Here is an 18697-nt window from a genome sequence, read left to right as displayed (position 1 = left end):
GGATTTAGACCCCTCTGCTGAGGGAAGTTACCTGGAGATGATGCAGGGTCCTTAGGAGCCATGCAGAGTTTAAGGCAGAGGCAGGCTGGGCACTGACCTCACGGCCTGCAGGACAAGTTGCTCACAGTCCAGGAGCTTGAGGGACTTGTCCAATATGCATATGTTTTTTGCATAATCGTTTAAATTTTAAAAATCTGTCTTTCTTGATGGACGAGAAGAAAATGCTTCTTGTGTGCATTATCCAGCAATAAAAACCAGCCACCGATCACCTTAATTCTTATCCTAATTAATTGCTTCCAGTAGTTTAATGGAAGAGGAAGTACTATGGCTGAGACTTTAAGGGTCTCCAAAGGTCCAAGTGTTGACAGCTTGGTCTTCACCTGTTGGTGGTATTGGCAGTAGTGAACCCTTTAAGAGGTGAGCCCAGCAGAAGGGAGTTAAGTTAGATCACTGGGAGTCTGCCCTTGTGTGTGGGTACTGGCACCATGGTGACTTTCGAAACCATGAGCCAAAATAAACCTTTCCTCCTTTTGAGTGCATTTTCTCAAGTATTTTGTTATAGTGATGGAAAGCTGATGTAGGAAGTTGCCGAGATCTTAGAATTTATCAGCACAAGGGGAAGCAACTCTGTCCCGCCAGTCAGATTTTGAACCTGGCTTACTGCTAACTTACTGCTATCTTTGCATTAGTGTCTCTTCATACCTGGCCAGGTGTGGTGAGGACAAGGAAGCATGCGTGGATCAGGGGACAGAAGCAGGGAAGCAGCTGGCTCATAGAGGCTGCCCTCTGCAAGCTGAGGGCAGGCTTCCTACCTAGAAGGCTTTCCTGTGGACCGTTACTCATTCTCAGGTACTAAGTTTATCATATGTCAGTGCCGTGACATCATAAGAGGATTTGATGGAGTACTTGACTCATTTAGGCAGAAATAAAACCCAACCAAAACTATATGAGAAAGAACTTTCTGCATTTTTAAAATACTGTGTTTTATGTAGTGTGTTTACAAATAAAGTACAAATGAAAGGTGCTTTATCCTTTCTTGCTATGTTGAGTCTTTTACTGATGTAAACTGTTTTAATTTCTCTCACTAATTATAACTGAACAGTTTTGTTTCCTTTGAAAGAAGAAAGTCACATAAATGGGGCGTTTGATCAGTTTCCATGGCAATTTTGAGACCATTTTTATACTATTTTTGACCCCCTACTATCTTCTTTAGTGTGTGTAATGTATAATAGCTCTTCATATACACTTATGCAGAAATTACATAAATACATATGGATGTGTATTAATGAATATATTTATGCCTGCATTCATCTGTATCTATCTATATCTAGATCTGTATCCAATTGGGCCCTTTAATGCTTTAGGTCTTCAGATGAGACTGGCAGGGATCAATCACCTCATGGCATTCAAACTTGGATTGTCTGCTGCTGCAGAGATGGGGAAAAAGATAGATTGGCAAAGGAGTCCTAAGAACTAGGATTTTCAGCCTCTGCTTATCAGTGTATGACCTGGGGTCAGGGGGTAGGCCACGTAACCCCTCAGGCCACAGTTTCATCAACTCTAAAACTGGGGACTGGACTACAGGAAGTAACCACCTCCTATCACCTACTTGGATTCTACTACAACCTAGGTAGGAGCTTAATTAAAAAATAATTGAGGACCATACATTTGGAGCAAAAAGTTTGACTCAATCCTAACCTCTTTTGCAATGCTAAATTATAGCATATGCAGCAGCATATTTCTCAGTTAGCTAAAGTAGCCAGGATGTGTCTTGAATGAAAATAAGATGAAGATTAATTCCCACTATTGACACTTGTCCAGGCTCCTTGCTGCCTTCAAAGGATCCTGATTTCTTTGGGTTTTCCTTGGAGACCTTTCTTGTGCTAGTTGTGCCCTGCCCCATGGCAGCCTGGCCGGATCACTCCTGTTCACCTTCTGAAAATGACCCACTTCCCTACTAAACAATTTTGCTTCCCATTGCCGGCTGTGAACTACCATTTCTGATTAATGAACCTTGGTGATACACTAGAAGGTATTATATGTTTCTTAGAAATTTTTAAATTTAGATTTTATGGAGATATTTTCTTTAATCCTATCCTTGCTTTACATTCCAATTTAGCCACTTACACTTAGTTGCATGTGGCAAGATTTTTTTTTTATTCATTAAGTTTATTGGTACATTTTAGTATACAATATGATGACATTCATCATTTGGAATTTGTACGTTGACATGATGTATCTTGATTCTTATTTTCTTTCCATTCCCATGCCCTCCCTTCAACCCCTCTATCTCTCCCTATTTACAAAGACTTTTTTCTGTTTTTTTCCTTTTCACATATTTATTCTTTTTCCTTCTTTCCTTTCCCCTATGCCACCCACTTCCCCTTCCCCTTCCCCTTTGAACCTTTTCTTCTTATTTCACATTATCTATTGTACATTTTGATCCTTATTTACACTTTTAGTTTCTGACACCAGAGAAACTATTCAGTATTTGCATGTGTGTCCTATTTATCTCACTTAATGTGCATCCATTTAGCTATAAATGTCTCTAGTTTCTCATTCTTTATGGCTGAGTAGTATGCCATTTTATTAAAAAAAAAAACAACGTACATCATCTTTATCCATTCTCCAGTAGATGGGCAATTGGGCTGTTTCCAAGTTTTAGCTATTACAAACTGTGCCGCTATAAACATGGGGGCACATATATTGCTGTAGCATGATTCTTTTAATTCTTTTGGGAAGATACCCAGCAGGTATCTCCATACTGATTTCCACAGTGGTTGCACCAGTCTGCATGCCCACCAATAGTGGAGAAAGGTTCCTTTTTCTCCACAACCTCACCAGCATTTGTTATTGGTTGATTTCTTGATAGCAGCCATTCTTTCTGGAATGAGGTGGAATCTCAGGGTTGTTTTCATTTGCATCTCGTGAATTACCAGTGTTGGTGAACATTTTTTCATATGTTTATTTGCTCTTTTTACTTATTTGTCTGAGAAATGTCTGTTCATTTCAGATACCCGTTTTTGGATTGTGTCTTTAAATCTGGGAGGTTTGATTTTTTTTTAAGTTCTCTACATATTCAAGATAGTAGACCTTTGTCTGAGGAACAACTGGTAAAAACTTTACAGACCTTGAGAAAACAATCCAAAAATTCATTTGGAACAACAAGAGACCTAGAATAGCAAAAGCAATTCTAGGCAACAAAGACAAGCTAGGGGATATCACAATCCCCAACTTGAAACTATACTACAAAGCTACTGTGATAAAAACAGCATGTTACTGCCAAAGAAACAGACCTGAGGATCATTGCAACTGATTAGCAGATGCAGAAACAACTGCAGACACACTCAGCCACCTCATCTTTGATAAAGGAGCCAAACACTCTCACTGGAGGTAAGATAGCCTCTTTGATAAGTGGTGCTGGAAAAATTGGGCTTCAACTTTCCAAATATTAAAACTAGACCTATATCTCTCACCATACACTAAACTAATATTGAAATGGATCAAAGATCCAAATATTAAAACAGAAACACTAAACTGGCTGGAAGAGAGGTTAGGTAGAACTCTTGAAGACATTGGCATAGAAAAAAATTTCAGGAACAAAACCTCAGTTGCACGTGAACTAGTACAAAGAATCAACAACTGAGATATCTCATCTTATTAAAAAGCTGCACAGCAAGAGAAACCACCAACAGAGTGAAGAGACAACCCACAATGTGGGAAAAAAAATCTTATCAGCTGTTCCTCAGACAAAGGCAAGATGTTTAATCTGTCAAAAATCTCAGGTTTTTTTCCAAATTAATATAACACAATTTATAACTCTAGCTTCATGTGTTAGGAAATATTTAGGAAAAAATAGTTAACGTGTAAAAGTATCTAACATAGTTCCTGAAGCAAAGTAAGTGCTGAAAAACATAGTAAAATAAGAAGTATAAATAACAGCTGACGATTATTCTGATAAATATTTTTAAAAAAAACAAGCCTGTGAATGTGTTGTTTCTGCTCCGATGAAGTGATTTGTACTGACTGCACGCACATATGAAGTTTAGAGACTGAATGTGTTCTAATCCCTTAAAGAATCTCAGAGAAAGCCTGGGTGGCTGAGGTCCCGCTGCATCTTAGTTTAGGGGTGACACTTGGCATGAGGGTGCTGCTGACTTACTGCACGAGCTTGCCTTCTGCCGAGTAATTGTTAGAGAAACAGGCCTGGAGGAGCAGGTAGCAAGGAAACGTAAGAAAAGTACAGTAGGCCAGGGGCCTCAGTGTAAAACAGTACAGACCTGCTGGGCTCTTTCCTTGGTGGACCTTCCAGAATTCCTCCCCCTTGTGATTTAATCATAGTTAGCTCCAACTGCACTGATAGGATGGTTTATGTAATGTTCTGAAGCCAAAAATGAAGTCCCTAGGAGGGTAACACAGGTCAACTTTAAGAAGTGCTGGCCGTAACAGCTGTCTTGGAGGGAGGATGGTTCCTTTTGCAGTTTAAGAAAAGATTGTAAGAAGACCACTTCCAGCATGTTCTGTGGAGTCCACCCTGCACCTCACTGTAAATTTGCCATCTTCAGGAGGTGGAGACCCAGAGCTAGCATCTGCAGCACTGCGACCCCCTATAACCCAGTGGCTTGGCTTCCTAGAAACCCAGCAGTTCCAATTTGCTTCTACCATTCCTGCCTTCTCATTCTACAATATTCTGCACTCCAGTCAAATAGAAGAGCACATGGCTGCCCTTTTCTTCCTCTGTACTAACGTAAGACACTGGGACTAAAAACAAGTAGTGAGTAGGGTAAATGCATCTTTCTCTAGATGTCATGAATATTATCGTTATTAATATTGACAACAGCAAAAAGAATAGTGTCTTAGTTACTTTTCTCTCATGGCTGAGACAAAATTTAAGGCGACACTCAAATTTAAAGGGGAAACGTTTATTTAGCTCAGTTTGTAGAGGCTTCAGTCCATAATCGTCTGACTCCAAGGCAGGGTGGCATGGCAGGCAGGCATCATAGAAGAGATGATAGAAGGTAGCAAAGCAACAAGGGATGACCACAGCCCTTTCTATCCCTTATATCTTATCCAGGCTACTTAGAGCAGGTAGCACTCACACCCTTAACCCTAGTGCCCTTGAGCCTACACCATGAGCCAGTCCCAGTCACACACTCTAGATCAGCCGCCTCTGAAAAAGCCCCACCTTTGACGGCTTTGGGGAACATCTACACACAAGCCATGACAAATAGTCACGGTGCATACAGGCTGAAGTAGTAGCTGGCTTTGGGAGCCTAACTTTCTGCCTTTGTTTAATTTGTCTCTAGTCCATAGTTGGAAACTGAATGGGTAGCAGTTGTATTTAACAGAATAAACTCACTCTCAAAGAAGTTACTGATTTTTTTTTCTTCCTGTTGCTTTCCAAATGTGATGCATAGGGAGCTAAATATTTTATTTGCTGCAGTTTAATAACTTATCATTACGGTTCAGATCACTCACCATTGACTCTATATTTTACTAGCTGTTAGTCTGGGCAAGAGTCAACCTTGCTATGCCTCAGTTTCCTCACCTAGAGTAAATAAGGCAGGTGTGAGAAGTACAGCAATTAGTAATAGGTATGAAGTGCAGGAGATAGTACCTAGTATATGTCACACACTGTACATATTAGCTGTCTTTCAGCTGCTTTAGTGATCATCACATTATTAGCACTGTTATTATTTCCTTATGTAGAATATGATGTAGATTAAACTCATCGTGCAATTACATGAGAATTAGAAGGAACTGAGTGCAGTTTGCCTTTCTCTGTCTTCATTATGTCATCTGTGTTCTTCCTTGGCTTATCAGAGCCTTTACTCATCATCTGCTGGTCCCACCCTTCTTACCTTGTGACTCAGTTTCCAATGTAGATTTCGAGTCCCCATGGAAGCATTGAAATGATCCATTCTTGACTTCTTAATTGAGTGAAGTTTAAAGGAGTGTGGGATGAACCTGGGACACTGGGCTCGCCCACTTCTACCTGGGAGGCTTCGTGCTCTGTGTTCACAAGGTTGACTCGGTCTGTGGTCAATCAGTGCTGTGGGGTTCAACGTGTGGCAGAGCGGTCCCTCTGGTTTCTGGGGTGACTGTCATGTTGCAGATAAGCTCTGCTCTTCTGCCACCACATCTTCTGCGATCCTCACTTATCAGACTTCAGAAACTCATTATCCCTGGCTCTCTTTAGGGTGCTTGCTATTTTCTTTGCTTTTAATAGCAATTCTTGCTCGCATTTGTCTTTTTTCATTTCTTCTCTCTTCTTTTCCTTTCTTTTTTGGAGGGAGGGCACTAATTTTCTTCTCTCTAGGTAGGCTATAGTTGCCAATTATCTTGGACTATATTTTCTCACGTTGAGAAAAATATTTTCTCCTGAAGATGGAAGACTGGGTTCTTTTAAATATGGAATCATTATACTTTGCTGAAATATTGACAAAATAATCATGTAGGAGCTTGTGATATAGTAAGAAAAGGCAAATATAAATCAATACACCTAATTTTGTGGTAGAAAAATTAATCACATTTGGGGAAAGATTGGATTATCTAGGATGCTTGATAGCAAATATTACAAATCAGTTACAAAGTGCTCAATTGGAATTTACAAGTTTCCCGTTACTTGCAATCAGTTACATAGTGGCTGCTGAATTTTCATTTCATCATTAGTTTTTCGGGAGTATCATAAGAGAAGGAGAGAGGGAAAGAGATAAACCTTTAACTTGTGGGCAAAGAGCATGCTGATGCTATTAGAAGTTGAATCCCCTCAGTTCTCTGCATGCTGTGGCCCTTGTCCTAATCTCCTTCCTCTCTCTGGTCTGTGTGACATCTGGCTTGTTGGCCACCAAAACTGCCCAGTGTTGAGACCCTTCCCTCCTGTGCCTTACCTGGCCTTGAGCTCTCCTAGAGCTTTTGTTTTCTGATTCCTTAGAAAGCAATAGCGCTGATTTCTTACTGCTCCTTTTGACCTCCATTACTGTGATGGTAAATTGCATTGATGGATTTTCTGATGCTAAGCTTGTCGAGCCATCCTTGTGATCCTGGGGGAGCTCTGGCCCATAAGAAATAGAGTGTGTGTCATGTGCACATCCGTGAGCGTGGAAACACACACATCGTATCTGCTCATACTACTAGGAATGTCTTCAGCCATGTTTTTAAGTGAGGTTGGCCTGTGAATTGGCTTTCTCATAATGGCCTTGGTCCAGACTTATTCTCAAGATTATAAGGATAATAATACCTCCAACTGAGTTGCAAAGTTTTATCTCTAAGTCTGAAATAACTTTCTGAGCCTATTATCTTTAATTAACACATAGTACTTAAGAATTTATAATGCATTTTTGGGTGGTTTTGATAACAAATGAGTGTAATAAGATATATTTTAAAAGTTTTTTTTGGTACTGGGGATAGAACTTGGATCCTTCCACTTGCGAGGCAGGCAGTAGAACCAATGAGCTAAATCCCCGGCCTATTTTAAAAAATTTTAAAAATGGGGGAGATGTGCATATACTTATATGGAGAGGAGAAAAGGATGGCTAACATTGGAGATATTAGGGAGAAAAAAGGAGGTAATTTAGAGAAAAGACCGAAGAGGAGAGGAGAGATGGGAGTGGAGCAAGGCTGGGGGACTGGTCTTCCCAGAGAGAAGAAGATGCCTACATTCCTACCTTTGGGGAGCAGGGAGAGTCTGGGTATCATGTGGATGTGTTCTCAACTGGAGAAGTGGGTTGGTACAAAAACTGTCTCCCAAGGACCTCATGAAATCCAAGACAAAAGGCCATGCAATGTGCAAAGCGGAGATAGTGTGGTCTGGAGGAATGCACTGGAAAATGAAAAAGAAATGATTATGCAGATTATCCAACTTGAATGCAGTATTGGCCTTAAAAGTAAACAGTTTTCTTAGAGAAGTACATTAGAATATTAAATAAGGAAAATCAAACAAAATTGACACAACCTTATCCCTTTGACTCCTTTTTTTCTCTGTACACAAATCCTTTTATTAATGGAGGCTATTTTAGGAAGTAGTATATTATTCTCTTGTTATTCAAGATGAGAACCCAAACCTAGAATGTGTGTGATCATCCTGGGGCCTATTGGCCACTCTCTTCCAGTTCTTTTAATGAAAGTAAACACTGGATGCATAAATAAGCTGATATTTTTGCATCTTTTCATGGTCTTCTCTCGCTTATGTGGCTCATCTTTCCATTCCCCTAGCAGCAAGTTTAGCCCTTAGTCCTTTCTTTTTTTCATCACACAGTTTGAAGTGTGCCTGATGCTCAGCTCTGGAGCCTGGGACGGGTGGGCAAAGAGTGGGGTGTCCTCCCTCCAGCACTGGCAGAGCTCCTTGCTCATAGGTTTTCTTGCCGAATGAAGCTCTGAACTTCAACATCTTTATGTACTCTTCTGCTTCTTAGTAATGTTTAGCAGTGGCTCTGGGAATAACTTGTCATTGGAATTTTTCATGTAGACCATTTTCATATTTGCACTCATCCATTACGTCCTCTGAAATCAGCCTGAACTCTATATCTATGTCTACATCATCCCTGCCCTCTTCATTTAATATGGAAACTTTTGTTCTCTTTAATTTGTTCCCCTTGACTTCATTTTCAATCATCCATCCTAATCAGACTATCCCAACACATCTTCTTTCTCTATCATATTTTCATAGATAAATCCAGAATTCTATGCTTTTTAAAAAGTTTTTATTAAAGAATATAATACTCTTCCCTTCATTCATCCCCCTTTTCAAACCACCTTGCCTAGCAATAGCTCATTCATATTCGTGGGGTATACAATTCAATGGGTCACATGTTTGTGTAAAAATGAGGCGGATCTTTGATTTCGTCACATACAAGATGAACTCTAAGCCTGCAAGTCAGTTTTTCTGCAGTTTAAGTACCTTTCCATTCTCTTTCGTACTAATTTTTAAGTTGCTATTATTTTTTCCAAATTCCGACCTTCCTTGAAATTCTCCTGCTCTTGAATTCACTCACTTGTTCTTGTTCTTTGATTTTGCACATTTATTGTGCTCATCACATTTAGGGAGCCCTTGGGGGCCATCTTTCCCAGAAAAGGAGAAATGGGCTAAGTAAAGAGTAGCTATACCAACTATGGCCAGAGAGGACACAGTTTCCTTTGTGCTCTCTTCTTGTCCCTCTAGGACATCTGTCCTGTGGCTCTCTGGTCAAATCTTTTCTTTCATAATACCTAAATTCCCAATCATCTTGCCTTTTTATATTATGAATGATCCCTGCGACTCTACAAGACCTTATAAATACCTTGTAATTATAAATGCCATTTAAAAAAAGATATTATTGTTTTTCCCCCAACTGAATTATAAGCTATTGAAGGATTGTTCATTAATAACATTTTTGTAGCTCCAAAGCCTTGTACATACTTTGTTATCAATATTTTGTTGTAATTGTCCTGACTCTAAAAATGAACAAATTTTTATAAAATAGCAAAAAATGCATATTGAAATTGCACAACCAAATACAAGTTTCTAGTTCAGGCATTGTTTCCTTTAAGCAGAAAATAACTCAGTTGATATTAATTTTCCCCCAATAACTGATAGAAAAGATATTTTATATACAAAGTTATTAGTCAAAAATATTCTGTTCACAGCTAAAAAGTAATTTCTATGTTTTAGATATGTTACGGGACATGGGCATATTTCCACATTATATCTATTTGTAGTGTCCGTGTTTGTTGAAAGAGATTATTCATCTTTTCCTCAAACCAATAACTTTGTTGATTTGACAGTTGTCACATGCCTGTTTAATTGGTGTGATATCATTCAAAATATGAAATACAAGAGTAAAGACCACCCAGAAACATGATTAACTGCCAAGATAACAATAACGTATCTCCAGACTGGCAGGCAACTCACTGCATAGTTTTTTGCTGCCAAACACGAGCTACCAACAGTTGCAAAAATGGCTCATGAAGCACCATTCTAGTTCTCTTCAAATACTATCATTTTGTAATCACCAGGCTCCAGGCTGGAGGCCTTCTAATAGGGGTTAACGGTGCTTGTAAAAACTCTGTCTCTATAGAGTGACCATTTCCTGATTTCCCTTAGAAAAAAATGCAGATGAGGCCAGAAGTAACTATGGATTTCTCATCTAGAAAGGACTGAATGTGTTTAACAAGTCTAATAATCAGGCTCAAATAGGAACCCAAAGGACAGGGAAACAGAATGTCTAATTTGATGGACGGCAAACGGTGCCCGGTGCTTTATCCTTGCTCCTAGGAGGGCTTTTGTGAGTTTGCAAAGTCTTCAGCCCTTTCCAGTCTGGTTGCACAGGAAACTGTCTTGTTTGCATTCAGTATCGATGAATCATGAGTGTGCTATGTTATTTTCTGCCCAGCCCAGAGCCAAGAGGAAAATGCACATCTGGCTCGTAAATCTCAGCCACGCCTCAGTGCCATGCATGCTCTTTCCTGGGCACCGACTCTCTGCATTTCACACATTCTCCGTGTGGCTGTGAGACATCCTGACGAAAGACTTCCAGTGGCCCCTAATGACCTCACTGGGGGACCTCCAAATCCTCTTCCAGTGTAATGTTTGCTACCTGATGTGCCCTCTCTGTGGTCCTCCGGGGGAAAACCATTCATTTTTATCTTTTCATGTATTTATTTTTTCTGTTTAGAAATTGGCCCCTGGTTGCGGGAGTTCAGAGCGAAGAATGCTGTGGATTTCTCGCAGTTAACATTTGACCCAGGACAGAAAGAGCTTGTGGTAGGAGCAAGGTGAGAGATGTTATGTTTTGCCACTGTAGATATTTTCAGACTTCATTTTGTGTCTGTGCGGCCATACGAGAGTTCTGCTGAAGTGGAAGAGTGCTGGGTGATTTCATGTAAGAATGAAGTGCAGTCGGAGTGTCATGAAGTGCACGAATCAGGGAATCAGGGATGAGTGTGCCCCTCATAGCAAGCACTGCCTGGACCTCACTGTGTGCCCGATCCCTTCTAACCTGAAGTAACGCATTTGTTCCTCCCATCCAACCACCAGAGGTGAATACTGGCAACATCCCTATTTGAGAGAAGAGGAAACTGGGGCAGGGAGTAGGTAAATATGTTGTCCTGAGGCATATTCACTCGTAATAAAAGACAGAACAGAGTTTCAAACCAGGCAATCAGGCTCCAGCAAATTAACCCTGTTCCGATCTTTTCATTGTGTTCTCCAGTGGGATCAGAGGTCAAGCAGCCCTCCTGAGCACCTGAGCCCCTCATCACCTTTCTGTGTGACCTCTCTCGGCTCTTTCCTAGTGGGCTGAGAATCCAAGGGAACTGTCCTCGTCTTCTGTCTTTCAAGATGCGCACGTTCCCGTGTGGAGGCCCGCATCTCCATGCAGTTGGATAATGAGGCCACGGAGAACAATTGACAAGATTTTTGAGCATCTTTTCCTCAAATTTACTACTACTTCTTTGGAAAATACGAGTAGTCCCTCCATTCGAATTACCTGTCCTGTCAGACTGTTTTGAGGATGATACACATAAAACATGTTACATTCATCTCTCAGGAAAATTGATATTAAACTTGAAACAAGATGCTCTGTGTAGATTTAGTCTTCTGGCATCTAAGGAAGGTATGTTTGGCAGCAAAGTGCACTAATATTTTTCAGCCAAGTTTTCTAGATTATGAAACATACCTTTTGTAGCTGCAGGGGTTGTACAATTCCCGTAAAGTCCTAAGAGAAGCAGAATCTAGCTTAAATTCTGGGTACTCCAGAACCACATTATCACTTTCTGGGATCATTGCTTCTACCATCAGGTTTTAAGGAGTCCTTGTGCATAATCCTGGCCCAACACCATTATGATGTGTGACTGCACCTTTCAGTGAATAGTAAGAAGTTGGCTTAGTGCCTGGCAGGGGACAAGTCACGCATGCTCCTTTTGCTTGTTCTGAGGAAACTGAAAAATGGATTGGACAGGGTTACCTGGTGAGCTTTCCCTTACTTTAATCCACTGAGAACACTTGGGGATTTCCTATGCTGACTTTATTGATTTCCATCACTTAGAGTTTCGGTGACTCCTGCGGGGGTGTTAACCTGGCCTCCTGTCTCCAGATTTGCTCCACACCACCATCACCGTCATCTGTTTACATAGCCCCGTTGGATGAATGCTGGCTGTTCGGAGGGGCCCTCAGCCCCTCTGCCCAGGGTCCCATGTTCCTCACAGTCTCAGCCATTTTCCATTTGCGGTTCCCACAGCTATAGAAGATGCTTTCTCTTGCCCCTGAGGTTTGGTGACTTCTCCTTTTTTTGGAATACTCACCTTCCACCTCCTCCCACCCCATATTTTTGCTTGGGAATCTCCTCCTCATAGTGAGGACCTGGCTCAAGATCTCTCCTTGGTCCTGAGCTGCCCCATTGCCTCCACTCCAAGGTCCTGTGAGCATTCTAGCCACCTGTTTCATGGCTGCACTCACCGAGAGCATTGCATCATTTCTCCATAGGTGTGAGCCCTTCACCCAGACCATGAGGGATGTGCCAAACTTCCCTTCATTTCTCCAGAATGCAGCACGGTCTCATCCTCCTGTTAGAAACTCTTAAGATACCTATTAACTCACTATTCCTATTGCCGTGATTTAATTTGTCCATGTCCCTTTTTGCATCTGGAGGACCGTGGAAAGGAGAGGTTGAGATTGTGGCAAGTTGATTCCAGACAGCAGCATGTGGGAAAGGACTTGAAGCGTTGCTAGGCTCTTTCCCAAGTCCCTCTTTAGGGAAAAGGGACTCTGACCATCAGCCCAGGGGCAGAGGAGTCTTATTTGGGGAGCAGGTGCAGATCCCCCTCAGTCTTGTGTCCCTCATTCATCTTTAGAGAACTTTGTAAAAGGCTCTCCTATTAGCTTGACTCGAATGACTCCATGTTGTCTCTGGAAGTCCTCCTGTGATCAGGGCAGTGCCTTCTGCTCTTCAGGAGTTGGCTTTAAGTCAAACACAGAAGCTTCTTGTAAGGGATGAGAGAAGGGGTTTGTGAGTGGCTGTCTCATGGACCTACCCTGGCTGCAACAGTAGCTGGGAATTGCTCTGAAGGGAACTTGTCCCTGGTGGTCTCTCTCCCCACTGTCCTCGTGGTCTTCATCTAGGCACTTCTGGAAGACCCTGTCTCATCCCATTGCCAGCCCAGCCAAATCAGGAAGGACGGGGCCAGCGACTGAGTCAGCTGAACTTGCAGTATGGTGTGCAGGCCAGGAACCTGTAGGCCTGCTAGAATTAACAACAATGCACAGAATGCCTACCAAAGTTTGGATTTCTGATAAGCAACATACACTCTTTTGTCCCAAGTATGGCCCGCATTTCTAGTGACCTTGGGAGCCTGGGTTGTATTTTCTATTCTAGAACCATAACCATGTGTAATACATTGTAAACACTTGAAAAGTAAAGTATAGGGAAAGAGCAGCGGGCTGGGATTGCTGGTTGAGTGACACTGAGCTGGTTTCAAAGCCTAGTTTTCTCGACTTTATTGGGGAGGTGAGAGAAGCTGAGCATGGTACCCATACCTGTAATCCCAGGCTGCGACAGGAGGATCACAAGTTTGAGTTCAGCCTGGGAAGTTTAATAACTTACTAGGACCCTGTCTCAAAATAAGAGATAAAAAAGGGCTGGGGATGTAGTTCAGTGCAAATGCTCAGAGCTGAATTTTCAGTGCTGAAAAACACAATTTCGCAGGTTAGTTTCCAAACCCTATTTCAGCTATTGTAGACTGAGTGAGATAGTTCACTATAAATGACTATTCCACAAACAAGGCCTTGGTAAACAAGGATTGGTAGGGAACCACTGAGGACCGCACACAGGTTGGCATTTAGGAACATGAGCATTTCAGGAAGATCTCACCAAAGGAAGAAAATAGGAATTCTGTACAGGAAATTCGGTGGGATTAGTCTCGGAAAGCTGGAGAGGGAGTGTGAATGAGTTATAAAGCTGTAAAAATAGCCCAGCCCTCAGATTCCTGTTTGGGAAGGCTTGACTTAACGAGAGAAGTTTAGATAACAGGTGTATATTTCAGAACTTGGGGATGGTTTAAAAATATGAGCTGTGCAAAAATAGAATGATATTCTAGTTTTTCATAGTGAGCACTAGGCATTGTGAAAGCATTTATTGGATGGTTTCACTTCATACCACTGATACTTTATTTTCTTGAAATTGAATTCAGTTAAAGATTCTTTGCACTCTTTGATAAAGGGGTTGCATTGTGCTGCAGAAGAAAAACCTCTCTGTAGGGGATTTGTGGTTGTGTAACACCAGATGGTATTTGAATTGGAATTCATGCAATTTGTGGAAGGATTCATATATTTGCCTTTTCCAGGGTACACGATATCTTGCATATGTCTTTAAATACATTGACATCCATACCTTGTCTTATTCTATCCTCTTTAAAAATTAACAACAATTTGTATTTTAATGATTAAACCCAGGCATCTTTGTCTTGGAGAATATGGAAAATACAGTAAAGCATAAATTTAAAAAACAAGTTTTAGGGATGCTCACAATTAATCTTTTTTCAGCAGTTTTCTCACATTATTTGATTTCTATTTGTTTTTATTCTTTGAATCATATTTTTTCAATAGCTGTATACTTCTTTGTCACAAAACATACTAGAATCAGTTTCCATAGCATAAAAAAAGAGAAAAAAAGACAAAACTAAAGAATATGTTTTGGCTTACTTACAGTCTTGGTATAGATAATTAGGAAATAATGACGAAAATAATACTCCATGAACTTGCTACAAGTGTAAGTTTTGCTGCAGATAGAATTGTAGCAGTAGATATCCCAAGTGGCAGCTAAATGATTCCGTGCAGAGTACAGTGTTTGGCTTTGGGGTGTTTACAAGGTAACCATATTTAATAATGCCAACAGCCACAGTGTAATGAAAAAGAACGTGCAGTCACTTTATCCATAGCAGGAGTCTTTGCCTCTCAATCATGGCGAAGATGTTGAGGCATTTTTTTGTGGGTGTTTAAGTTTTTTCAGAATGTGAATTTTCTAAATGCAAACAATCTTTATGTCCATTAAAACATGAGTTTCCTTTCAGTTGTTTGTTTCTTGCACATTCAGTTATTTTCTTCTCATGACTTGATTTCCGATACTTAGTCCTTTCCAGAAGCTTTGGTGTCAATGCTGCAGGCACCGTCTGGTAGCTGCAGGGCTCCGGGGAGGATGACCCTCTCTGAGCTCTCTCCAGGGCCAGCCCTGTGCAGGGGTGTGATGGAGTCAAAGCCCACAGCCCCAGTTCTCGCGTCAGGTGACAATGATAATTGGTGACAAGCACAATGCTCTATGTGTTCAGAATTTTAAAATTTTAATTTCATCAAAACTGCATGACCAAATGGTAATCACATACAGATGCCAAGGAGAAAGCTCCGGAGATGCACCAGCTCCCTTGCACAGTTGACCCATTTTGAAGCCAGCCGGTACTGGATCGATCACCTGGAACAGAAGTGCTTGACTCACCATTCCTGTCAGTCCACTGTTCCTAGATCCCAGATGCCACGCACACACACATGCACACACACAGTATAATCGACAGACACAATGAATGTTTAAATGAAAAATACTTACTACAGCAAAAGACACATTGCCATTAAGCCCTGGAAAATACTCCTCCTCTTTTTGAAGATACTTTTCGCATCATTCTTGCCACTTTCTGAGGGAGGTCTGAAAGCAGGTCTTACGTGAGCATCTTTAGTTGCATGGTCCTGGCTGCCTCCATGTCCTGATTGGGTTAAATTACATTTCACGGTCATTTGGACTTTGGGGAAGATCCAGGCTTCACATGGGGCCAGGTCTGGTGAATAAGGGGGATGAGAGCATACCCTCATGTTTCCACCAGCCAGCTTTTCCATTGGGTGGCACTTGGCAGCAACATTCACTGTATTTTTTAAAAATCACATTTTATAAAGATACTCAGGAAAGAAAATTTCCATAACTTCTTCAGAAAGTGGCAAGAATGATAGGATAACTGTGTTCAAAGAGAAGGAGAGTATTTTCAAAGGAATTAATTGGAATTTGCATTTACTCTAATGAAGTTTTTATGTTTTAACATTCACTATATATTTTGATCATATCTTGTGTGTGTGTGTGTGTGCGCGTGCGCCTACACAATAATAGTATAGGTTCCTGATCAGCTTGTTTACTATGAAAACAAACAAATAAACCAAAACTAAAATCTGAGTGTTGGTAAGGCACAGCAGGCTTTGGTCTCCTTCACCATCGTAACAAACTGGTTGCAAAAGTTTAGTGTACGTCCTGAACCATTTGTTTGACTCGTGTTTTGAGTCTACAAAACTGAGGATAAGAAGAGAAATATTAACATAGTTTTGCCATCCTAGGATTGAATATGCTTTACATATTCAGAACTGCTAAAAGATGAATTTAATAAGCACATTAAAATTTTATTTGAGGATTCAGTGATACATGAATCACTTGCCACAAGACCACAAGCAATTTGGCTCTTTGCTCTTGGGAATAGTGGTGAACGAGGAAAGTTTCCTAATTTGTTCTTCTAGGAAGCAAGACAAAATAAAGGTATTTGATTGGTTAAAAGTAGAAACTTCCTGGCTAGAGGTTAATTTGTGTTTTCTGATTGGTGAAGGTTCTAGATAGAGGTTAGTTGATGGTTTCTGTTTGGTTAGACTTAAGTTTCCTTTTACAGCTTATGCTGGGTTGGTTTGCTCACATAGGAACCCAGCACACTAGGGCTAGTTCAGCCTAGTAGGCTCTGGATTGATTACTTTAACAAAGTGTGTGTTCAAAAAGGTGATGTTGAGTAAGCAGCCATGTCCCTGTTTAATGAGAATGAAGTCTTTGCTTCAAAATGACTTTGACACTTGTTCCAAGCAAAGGGGTCTAAGTTTTAGATTTATATAAAATTCATTTTTCTAAGATTGGCCAGTATGATTCTCTCTCGGTGGTTTTAATTCCTAGTTTAACTTTAGAGTTTTACCTTAGAATTAACCTGCTGTACGCAAGCTATAATTAAATGAATAATGAGATGCTTATGAGATCTGAGACTGTGCTTCCGGGAGACGCACTGTTTCCCATTTTCAGAAGGATGTGTTTGAGTCAGGTTTGTACAATTAAAGGTCACATGTGCTGAGTGGTATGGAATTGTGATTAGGAGTGAATCCAAAGGCAGCAGAACCATCAAGCAGAGAGATTGAGGTAACGATTACGTTCCTGTTGTGTTTCTCCTAACTATGACTTAGGAAAGGCGTGGGCAGCGGAAAGAGGGGTGGTACCTTTCCTTTCTACTCTCCATCTTTACTTATCCTCATCTGAAATTCCTGTAAACCTACGCCTTTGGTTCTAAATTCTCTCTTTCTTACTCCTTTCATTCCCATGGCTGGCATTAGATGCATTGGTGTCTTTTCTCTTGAGATTTTTCTCTCGTTCATCTTTCTCCTTCTTCCGCCTCTTCTCCCCTCTCTCCTCTTCAGTCTGTTTGAAGGATTAGCCTGATTATTTTTAATTTTTATTTTTTATTTTTTTCAGGGCTGGGATGGAACCAAGTCACTACTAGTTAAGGACTCTATTACTGAGCTACCATGGGTCTGTGTTTTAAAACAAAGTCCCTTCTTTGTCTGATGGGTTTTTGAAAAAACAATTTTCTGATATTTGGCAAACATCAGTACCCAAGGATCAGCTGGGCTATTCCTTCAGAACTAAGATCCATCTGCCTGCTGTTCCTGCTCTGCAGAGTAAGTTTCTGGAGAATGTGCATAATGACAAATTGCTGGTTGAAGAAACTCCTCTGGGAGAGAGTTATTCCAACCAATTTGGTCCACTTGCTATTGTTAAAAAACTATACTATGAAACAACAAAATATTTCATACTGTTTCTGCTGCTTAAACTGGCAGAAGATAAGCCTAGCACAGTAGTTATATGTTTAGTTATTTAAATAAAGTCCCCCCTTTATGCATTTTCTATGAATGAGCCAACAAAAGGGTGTGGTGGAGATTAATTGACTTCTACTTTGTGTGTATGTGTGTGCCACAAATTTTGACCATTGATAGCTCTTCCCTTACCAAGTTCTACCCAGGGCCCATCATAATTTATCAGTTAATGGAGTTCTTTTTTCGGGACTCTTCATTCATCAAATAATTATTTTACCTTCCCAGTGCTAGAAAATATCTTAGGTATTGTTACAACAAAGGTGAAGCATATTCTCTACGCGATGAAGAGTTTACAGCCTAGTGCACAGGTCATCAAGCTAGGACCCCAGAGTAGAGTTACTGCTCTGACTAATAAAGTTTTATTGAAACACAGACAAATTAATCCATTTGCACATTGTCACTGTCTATGTTTGAGCTGTAACTGTGGAGATGAGCAGTTTTGACACAGCAAAAGAGGTGAGATATCCGCTTCCCTGTCCTTTGACAAAATGTTTGCTGTTTCCTGGCCTAGTGGATGTGACAGAGACATAAGCAATGAAATTCTTCATGAGAAATCTGAGCAGAGGGCCCAGAAAACATGAAGACTAAAGGGAGATGATGGTGCTTGAGACTGAGAAGGGTGCACTAAGAAGGCGCTGCTCCAGCTGGGCCTGCTCCAGCTGATGCCCCAGATACTTGGAGAACAAAGAGAGACTAGCCTGGAGGCAGAGATGCGGGTGGGGCCGAGAGCAGCTCCGTGCAGTCAGAGCTGCTGGGGACTCAGAAGTAGTTGTCTGTGGGGCCCCTGAGCTTCAG

At 40.9% G+C, this 18697-nt stretch overlaps 1 protein-coding gene across 7 annotated transcripts in view; it reads left to right on the top strand.

Annotated features, from left to right (window-relative positions):
- Sema5a (semaphorin 5A) overlaps nt 1-18697 on the top strand; it is a 483148-nt gene that overhangs the window by 208419 nt on the left and 256032 nt on the right. For 6 of the 7 annotated variants that reach the window (XM_087189197.1, XM_004845176.4, XM_021258604.2 and 3 more), the window contains one exon: nt 10653-10752. The exons of the other annotated variant lie outside the window; for it this stretch is intronic. In XM_087189197.1, coding sequence (XP_087045323.1) covers nt 10653-10752 — 100 coding nt within the window. The remainder of the gene's footprint in view (nt 1-10652; nt 10753-18697) is intronic. 7 annotated transcript variants of the gene reach the window in all.

This window comes from Heterocephalus glaber, unplaced genomic scaffold (genome assembly GCF_053883595.1).
Source record: "Heterocephalus glaber isolate CG9 unplaced genomic scaffold, H.glaber_assembly_v1.0 deba00001537, whole genome shotgun sequence".
In the NCBI taxonomy this organism is placed as follows: Eukaryota; Metazoa; Chordata; class Mammalia; order Rodentia; family Bathyergidae; genus Heterocephalus; species Heterocephalus glaber.
This window is presented reverse-complemented; position numbering and strand designations above follow the sequence as displayed.